At 45.4% G+C, this 9559-nt stretch overlaps 1 protein-coding gene across 2 annotated transcripts in view; it reads left to right on the top strand.

Moving 5' to 3' along the window:
• The first annotated feature begins 2200 nt into the window (after positions 1 to 2200).
• Positions 2201 to 9559, top strand: part of PLCL1 (phospholipase C like 1 (inactive)) — a 346959-nt gene continuing 339600 nt past the window's right edge. For both annotated transcript variants that reach the window (XM_090045169.1, XM_090045170.1), the window contains exon 1: positions 2201 to 2780. In XM_090045169.1, coding sequence (XP_089901295.1) covers positions 2520 to 2780 — 261 coding nt within the window. In that variant the 5' untranslated portion in view covers positions 2201 to 2519. The remainder of the gene's footprint in view (positions 2781 to 9559) is intronic.

Below are 9559 nucleotides of genomic sequence, written 5' to 3'. Positions count from 1 at the left end.
TATATATATATGTGTATATGTATATATATGTATATGTATATGTATATGTATATGTATATGTATATGTATATGTATATGTATATGTATATGTATATGTATATATGTATATATATGTGTATATATATGCAAAATCCTCTTTTATGTTACCCACTCTCCTGATGGTTTAAATAAAGGCCCTAAAGTTAGGCTGATCATATGGACATCCTGGAAATCTGGGACATTTCCCCCCCACCCCACACTCGCATAAGTTGGGGTGGAGGGCAGTGTTGCATGCTAGGCAAGGAGTTGTGCCTGCCTGCCCGCTTATAGGTCTCTCCATGCCTCTCAGACTCCCAGCCAGACTGTGCCCTGTGTCCCTGCATTTCTGTGGTGCCCATTGTAATTCCTAACAGCAGGCTGGGACCAGCCTCTGAAATCCAACACTGGCCCAGCTGGGACATAGGGTTACCCTATTTAAGGCACACTCTGGGGAGAAACGGGCAGAGGGCAAAAATCCCCTGATACCTCAAAATAAAATATACATCTTAATCTCATGGTTTGGGGGCCAGTGTCATGATGTGGAAGCTGCCCTGTTATATTTAACCCTTGGGGGTTGACAATGCAGGGACAAAGAGCTGATTGCTTCTGCCACCAGCCCTTCTCCGCTTCCTGACTATTTCAAGAATCTGAGCTAGAGGGTGCTGTTGTTTCTGAAACAACCCTGTGGCTGCTGCTGCTGCTGGTTATTTCTGCTTTGTAGATGCTCTCAAGCAAGAGAAAGGGAGCTTCAGCTCCCTCCTCTCCCAAAGTTGTAAATGGCCCAGTGTTGTTCTTTCTCCTGCTTCCTTGATCTGGCGCTTACAGCCTAAAGGGTAGCACTTGCCTCTTGCTTCTTCACAGATCTCAGTAGAAGGAAAAGAGCAGGCAACATCTGTGGCTTCAAGCCTAAACCTCCTAATGAAGTGCAATGAGGTTGCATGGAGGCAGAATCTGTATGGGAACATGAAAGGTGGTCAAATCAGGCACTTGGTGGGGACTAAACTGAAGTGAGTTAGAAATGCAAAGGGGTCAGCAACTCCATCAGCATCATATACTTGTTAGAACCCAATATTACCTGTGGGTACAATCAGATCTGCAGGCACTCAACTGATACCTGATCTGTTGCATAAAACCTAAGATATAGGCAAGTGTGTTTAAAATCAGGCCAAGTACATGCATCACAAAACAGCGCTGGAAATGCCCATTCTTTGGTCTCTCGCCAAGCAAACAGAGCAGCAGCCTTCAGTGGCTTGTCCTGACAACTGAAGGATCCTGGCTCTGCCCCCTCCTTAGCTAGGGGCATGCCCGGAGCTATGGCTGCCTCCCTCTTCATACATGTATATGCGTGATCGTGCCCTGCTGAGCACTGTCCCGAGCGCCCGCTCTTCCCCTGGCTCTTCACGAGCCGCTTCTCCGATGCACACGTGCGGCTGCCCGGGACTTTAGTCTGCAGGAGCCTCTTCCCCCCGACGCAACTTGAACCGCTCGCTGGCCGATTTCAAAGCATCCCCGAAATATTTCTGTGTTTACGTGTTGAACCGAGAAGTCCTCTGGCAGAAAAACTGCAATCGCGCGGGTTGCTACTTCGCGGGACAGCGACTGTCCCCGTCGTCTGCCGTGCTCCGGCTTGAACTTGACATCAGTCGCATTTAAACCCGGCTGAATCAATCAAGCCTTGGCCGGGATGAGCTACTTGGGGCTGGTCCTGCAGGGGCTTGGACTAGATGCCCTCCCTTCCAGCCCTTGCTTTCTATGAGTCTGCGCTTCAGTCCTCCCCGCGGCACGGCTCACTCGGGCACCACACGGACGGCGCACACGGATGCTTCCCTTCGAAACAAACCATGCCGTGCTGTGCCTGGCAGGGCAAACGGACCCGCTGTCCCTCCTTTTTTAACAGGGCTTGGTCACATATAAAAGCTTCCTCCACCTGCCCGCGTGTGTGTGTTTGGGTGGGGGTGGGGAGGGGGGAGTGTAGGGGCTCTGGCGGCGGGTTCCTAGGCGCGAGCGGAGCCGGCTGCCCAGGTCCCGCATTCCAGGCTGGGGTTGTCCCGCCCCCCTGCGATCGGGATTGGGCGCCGCGGGCCGCCGCGGGGAGCAGCTCCTGCGCTGAGTGGCCGCGCTCGCTGCCCGTCAGCGGAGCCTGTCAAAACAAGCCCGGCTCTGTCACAACCTGGGGGAGCGGTCGCGCGGCTCGGCGAGGCGGCAGCACTTCCTGATCCCGCCGGCCCGGGGGCACGTTGCTGCGAGCGGCGCCCTGCTGCTGCCGCCGCTGCTGCCGCGGACGGGCGGAGCCGTGGCGCCCCGCTGAGCGCGGCATTTAGCCCCTTCCCGTGTGCCCCTGCCCGCTCCCTCGGCGCCCAGCTTCGAGCCTCCCCGCTCCGCCCGGGCGCGCCGAGCCGCTAAGGACCGGCCGGGATGGCCCGCCCTGAGGGAGCCGCCGCGGGGCAGTAAGCGCGCAGTGCGGCCCCGCGCGCCCGGAGAAGTTGCGCAGCCAGCGGAGCATGGCCGAGGGGGCGGGTGCCAAGGAACAGCCGGCGGCGGGGCGCGGCCCGGCCGAGGAGGACGCGGAGCCGTGGCCGGAGCTGGCCTGCCCGGACACCCCCGCGGCCGCGGCGGGCCGGCGGCGGGAGCGCCGGAGCGGGGTGTCGGCTCTGGGCGTCACCGAGCGCTTGCCCAGCAGCCTGGGGCCGGCCGCCGCGGAGCCCGAGGCCAGTCTGCTGGAGGCTGCCAGAGCCACCCCGCGCCGGAGCAGCATCATTAAGGTGAGGCGCCGCTGGGCCGGGAGGGCGCGCACCTGCCTGCAGCCCGCCCCGTGCAGCAGCCCCAGGAGACGCGGGGCGCGGGAGTCCCGGCCGGGGTGCGAGCGGGCCGGGCGGGGGGCAGAGCCCGTCGGGGCGGCGCTCGGCAGCCCGCTGGGGGCGCGGGCAGAGGGGCTGTGGCAGCAACCTGATGGGAAGCGAGGACCAGTTGCAGGCGGCAGTTTTGCTCAGCGGCGGCTCGCGATCCCCGCTCCGCCTCGTCCTTCCCGGCTGCGGAGCGGAGCAGCTGAGCGGGCGAGGAGCTGGGGCGGGGGCTGCAGGGAGCGGAGCCGCTCGGCATGGGCCATGCACAGGGCTCCCCGCTCCCTCGGCTTGACTGCTTTTCGCATCCAGCCAGGGGGCACGAACAGCACCAGCCGATAGCAGCCTACACTGCTGCTGTGCGGGGCTGCGCTGCACACCCTCATTGCTGCAGTTAAACGGACAGGTTAAATGCTGCCCCCTAAAATCTCTGTTTTGTAAGCTGGTATCATCACACTCCTTCCTTTTTGCAGTACTTATTTCCATTTATTTTTAAAAGAAAAACCAAGGAGAACATAGGCAGAAATGCATGCACTTTTTTGTTTTGTTTTGTTTTTTTTGGGGGGGGGTGTTGTTTTCTTGGTCTCTTCTGCCCTGTGTGAAGTAGATCAGATCAAATCATATGCGGTATCAACGCACACACTTGTTTCATTTTCCAAACAGTCTAAATTATGCTGAGGGTTAAGGCGAGGGAGGAGATGGCTGATACCAGTGGGTGGTATAGACTGTGAAGTAGTTACAGTTACTTTGTGGTTTGCAGATGTGATGGGAAATGTTTAAAAACGATGTGACCTTCCATGAAAAAGACTGTTCAAAGTATCAGAAAAGCATCTGGCTAGAAAGAAAAGCAGAGATGCAATTATTTTATCTGATCGGGAACACTTCAGTGAGTCATATAGGCACCAGCTTAAAATGATTAAATTGGTCTAGGTTAAAGTTTACCTGGAAGTGGGCAGCTTCAGAATAGTAAGTCAAATGTCTTGGCTCAGCTCTACAGCCTAGGGCCACATCAACAGTGTCACACAAGTCAAGAGTGTAGTTTCCATTATGTGGAATAGAAGACTGGTTGTATGGCAGTAATGGTTTTACAGAGCTGTAATTATGTAGAAGTGAAATGCAGGAAGGAGAATTTGTGTGACTTAGGTGAACAACACTTAGCACCTAGTAACAATGTGAAATCCTTTACTTTGAAAAGTACAAATGACTTTTAATTTTGTAGTGATGAAGAGCCCAATACTGTACCCATGAAAGATAATGGAAAACTTGACATGGGTTGCAGTAGGAAAGTTTCAAACCCTCTTATTTTCAGCCTGATGCAGAGCTTTAGCTCTTTAAAATATCTACAAAAACTACATTTTATGTTTCTTAGTAATTCCACTAACATCACCAGGAGGCAATGATGTTTTGTTTAGCAAATCACTATTATTTTTATGTGGCATTTTTAAGAACTTGGAGAACAAATAACTTCTCTCCTATAGTTATTTCTCACTCTTGCATAGCAAACTATTCAGTGCTCACAAATGAATCAAATCATGTTTGAAAGCTGAAGGTACTGAAGATTGCTGTGTAAGACTGTGCTTTACATTCTAATTTCATACTCCTTTTTCAGTACTTTTTCAAATAATTTTTTAAGAAAACAAGGAGGAAAAGCTACTTTCTTAGACACTGACCTAATGTCCCTCATTGTAAAGATTTAGATTTACAAAATAGATGTTGGAGAGGTGGATTTGTGGGCAACATTTAGACGAGAGTTGAAGGTGAATGATAAATGTAGTTTAACAGATACTGTAGATACTATTACTGCCTACATCATTACTGCATATGTATCTCCTTGCTCATTCTGGAGTGGCTAGCACTGGAGGGGACAACAGTGGGAAGGAAGACTTAAATTTGGATGCTTACACTATTCTTTCTTATACCTAGAGCAAGAGCTTGACAAAATCTGGTCCAAGATAGACATTTGTGCTTTGTTCTAGGTACTTTGTATATCTATTCTGTCTCACAAATTAAGTGTTCAGTCTTGGCATTCAACACTGACTTTTGAAGAAGACTAAAAAAGTGAAGTGTCTCACTCCTTAGACTTCCTTTGAAAATTCTGTTCTAAAATCCTAGCCCATGCTCTGACCCCTGGGTCAGTTCCAGCCAGTGGAGCTGTGTGATCTGGTCTCTGCAGCTCCCCACAAGTTTGGAAATTTGGTAGTGGAAGAGCAGTGAGAGTTAATTGCTGCTCCCCTGCTGTAGATTTCTGGTCCCGTGGGAAACCTACAGGCTGGATAACGTGGATCTTCCCACTCGATCATGCTGGTATGTGGTTGGGCTGGGACGTTGGGTTGGACAACTGTACACAGAGCATGGGGTTGGTCCAGCACACTGGATTGTACCTGCAGACTGACGTTGCTTGCACCACTCATCTGGTTGGGTGGCACTGTAGTAACCCATATCAAATTGGACTCAATTCAGCAAAGCATTTAAGTATTTGGGTTACGTGCTGTGAGCATTAGCTATAAGTAGTCCATTGAACTCAATGGGATTCTTAAATGGGCTTAGTTATACATGTGCTTATATACTTTGTTGAATTGGGGTTACTGTTCTTTAGGTATAAATCCCAACCTTCTAAAATGCTCATTGCTGTAGAATAATGAGCACGTCACTGATCTTTAAAACTTAGATCTGAATATACTAGTTGTCACAAATGATGGAAATATTCTGATTAATGTTACATATTTTGCATATTTGCAGAAATCTGGTAATACAGTAATCATTCTGTTTCAGTTGGAGATACTTCTCTTGATATATGAAAGCCCTAGAATGCATCATGAAGTATTTCCAGTACAGACAGAGAAGTAGTAATGTAATAATTGTACAAGGCACTGGTAAGACCTCATTGGGAATACCATGTGCAACTCTGGTTACGAATGTTCAAGAAGGATGAATTCAGGCTAGAACGGGTATGGAGAAGGGCTGCTTGAATAATCAAGAAAATTGACAACCTTTCTTATAAAAGGAAACTGAACAGCTTGGTCTGTTTAGCCTAGCACATTAAGGCTAAGATTGGAAATGATTGCTCTTCACAACTTCATTGAGGATGGAGAAGAGTTACTTTAACATAAAGACAGTACTGGCACAAGAACAAATGGGTATATATTGGCCACAGATAAATTAGGCTGGAAACTGGACTGAGGTTTCTGATCAGAAGAGGAGCAAAATTCTGATGGCTTTCCAATAGAGGAATAGTGGGAGCAAGAAACCTGAATAAATGTAAGATAAAGTTTGAGAAGCTTATGAAAGGGGTTTACATGAAGTAGTGCCCAGTAATAGCAATGAACTAGATACAACCTAGAAGGTCTCATCCAGTTTTAACTTATGTTCCTAACTCAATATAAAGAATAAAATTTGTTTTCCCACAAGGTCTCTTCAGGGCTTCTATAATGACAGTATCTTGGGTATTGTGTCAGTGGCTGATGGTAGGAGAGAGTGTAATTTATTTGGGAGTATGAACTAAAAGCTTCATTTGTCTGAATGTTTTGAACTCTAACATTTTAAGAAAAGCTGTCTAGCTGCTGAATTGAAATTGGCATTAATACTTTAAAAGTGATTATTTTATTGTTTCTGGGTTTGCAACCAAAGTATTCTTATGTGCAAGGACTCTGTTCCAACATTTTACATTTTGCAGCAGATAATGTTTTACAGTATTTTATTCTCATATTCATAGAAGTTCTTGAAATCTAAGTAAGTTTGCATGATGAGCTGTGTGCTTACAAAGATACAGAGTAATAATATTGTTCTATTGCTTTTTGTATGTTTTGTTCTACCTGCTGTAACATGAGTCAAACCAAAGAAAGCTATCAAAATGTGCACAAGTGCAACTTCTGAGTTGTGCAGAGGTTGAACACTTAGTCTTGGTCACGTGAAGCATTTAAACTCATGTTTAATCTTAAGCATATGAGTCAAAACGGTTGAAATTCCTCCTGAGTTTAACAGTCTGTATAGCTGGTATGACTCAGTCATTCAAATTTCTGTAGCCAAAAGCACTCAAGGGAGTGACATGACTAGTATCTTATCTTGATGTCAGACTTCACAGCTTGAATGAGAAGGTATCCCTTGACAACTGGGTTGCCTTTGGATAGCTTAAAGCACAGATCCAGTGTGGGGCTTAAATTCATGCCTCTTAAATAAGACACTTCATGGACATAGTGTTTTTATTGAATGAAATTAGAAACCTTCGTCCTGCTTTATTGTAGTCAAAGTACACTTTTCAAAATAAGTTTTACATGTCAACTGTAGGAACTCCGAATTCAGAGTTTGTATATCAAGATATAATTCCAGTGGAGTTGCTTCCATCAGTGGAAAATTTAGCCTCCTGAGTATATTTGTTTCTAATATACAGGCTTATTTTTAATAAACTTTCCTTCAGTAAATTAAATTTGGTTTATACCATAAAACATGAACCTTTCAAGATTGTTAATTGCATGTAAGTGCTATATATATTTTTTTGGAAACAAGGCAACTGACTTGGGGAGAGGAAAATGTAGAAAGAAAATATTTTAATACAACTTTTTTATTGCTATCATCTCATTGACGGCTTTTTTTAAATAAAAGGGAGATTTTTAGAAGGCATAAGTGAAAAGTAAACTTTATTGCCTGATGTGCTTTTTGAAAATATTCATGAGTTCTTTTATTTAAATAAATTCTGAGATTTATTGTTCTGTATAGGGTTTTAATTGTTAGATCTTATATGTTTCTATTGCAGCTTATTTGGGAGAACTGAATGCAAGTCCAAACTTTGTAGCCAGATCAGGAGGCATTACGTCAGCAAGTCTGATCACATTGCGCAGATCTACTTCACAGTTAATTTTGTAAGAAACTGTGGAGTGACCAGGTCCAGAGCCAGAGGGGTTTTTTTTCTTGATTTTTTTTTTTTTTCCCCCCCCCCAAGAAGGCAAGAGAGAATCAAAATGAAGCAAGAAGAAACTCCTAAAATCTCTGAGTTTAAAAGGAATAGTAAAGAACTATACTTCTGTAATGCTTGTAATTTAACTGGGGAAAAAAAGGTGGGTTATGAAGTACTGTGTTAAACCCTAGATTCTGTAAGGAAAATAGACCGCTGACTCTGGAGATGCATCAAAATTTGAATTATGAGCACATTAAAGAACAAAAAAGCTTTCAAAGAAGTCATAATTAGAAGTGTATACATAAAGCATTATTTATTCAAACATAAATCATTTTGTGTTTTAGTGCAGGGGTGTCAAAGATCCCTATTATGTGGTCTGTGGTTCTGCCTGTGGTTCTTGGGGTGGACCCACATGCAATGCATGGTTGATCAGCTCCATGCATTGCATGCAGTGCACAGGGCTGGGGCAGGCATGCACTGCTTGTGGGGCTGGAGCTAGTGCATGTTGCATGTAGTGCATGGAGCAAGTCTGGAACACACTGTGTGAGAAGCATGGGGCCACTCTGGAGTATGCGCTGCACGTAGTAGTACTGACACCAAACCAGTCCTGTGTGCTGGATCTGGCATGCATGGCCAGTCTATGGGATTAATTCAGCCCAGGGATGGGCACCATGCCATTTATCTGGCTTGTGGATAGGGCCCACATCATTCATTCAGCCTGAAGGGCTGGATGAATTTGACATTCCTGTTTTAGTATGTATAAAAGTGACAGATGAGGCATGATTTGGAAAATAAGAGAGGAATAGCTACTAACTAATCCCCTGATGGATAAAGATCCAGATTATTATTTGCATTCCAATAACAGTTCAAAGGTCTAGCAGAGACTTGAGTCCCATCTAGCAGAGCACCTTCAGTCTGTGCCTTGAAGAGCTTGCAGTATTAATGGATAAGAAAGGAACAAAAGCTGGGGTAATGGAAATGCTGTAAGTCCTGTGTGACAGAAGAGAAACTGAGGGACAGAAAGAGCAAGGGACTTGTCCAAAGTCACATATGAAACTTGTGGCAGAGCAATTACATTGGTTAAAATACCTTCAGAATCTTTTTTTCCTCTTCTGTTGAATAATCCAGGACTAAATCAAACTTAATTTTTGAAAACTGAAAATTTAGTCACTATTTTGACCATTTTTCAGTAAGGAAGACAGAAGATGCCATTATCAAAGGCCAGATTCCTTCTTCACTAATATTTAGTGCTTTATCTTGAAAGTCTTCTTAATATGGAACACTCAGTTATGTCAGCTGTTGTTTTTTCCCTTCAGGAAAAATGGAATATGTAAGCACTTTAATAAATGGATAGGGAGGATGTCTAATTTGTATATACCCTATCTGTGTTCCTTATTGAAACATTTTGTAACTTCATGCAGAGATGTTCCTCAGTGAATCTCAAATTTTTTCCCCTGCCAGCCTATGTTAACTATATACTTTCATTTAATTTTAGACATACTTCACAGAAACCTGAAAATGACACTGAGTTCTTGGGGAGCTAGGTCAGTTCAGAATTGGTGCAAGCAGAACTACCATTAATCACTGGATTAACATCTGTTTACTACCATTTTTGAATAAGGCTTTTCTCTCTCCCTAGGACCCATATTGATTCAAGGCCTACTTTTGGCAAGTGACTCGCTGAAATGCATGTAAGAAGTAATGAACCTGTTCCTAAAAATCAACAGTTCTTCTCTGCAGATGCTATCTGCTGTATATCATGTGGCTAGGCATTTATCTATGCAGAACCTGTGAATTCCAGATTAGAGCA

This window comes from Crocodylus siamensis, chromosome 4 (genome assembly GCF_052110815.1).
Source record: "Crocodylus siamensis isolate JL-2025a chromosome 4, ASM5211081v1, whole genome shotgun sequence".
Taxonomy (NCBI): domain Eukaryota; kingdom Metazoa; phylum Chordata; order Crocodylia; family Crocodylidae; genus Crocodylus; species Crocodylus siamensis.
The sequence above is the reverse complement of the archived record's forward strand: the minus strand, read 5'-3'. Positions and strand labels throughout refer to the sequence as shown.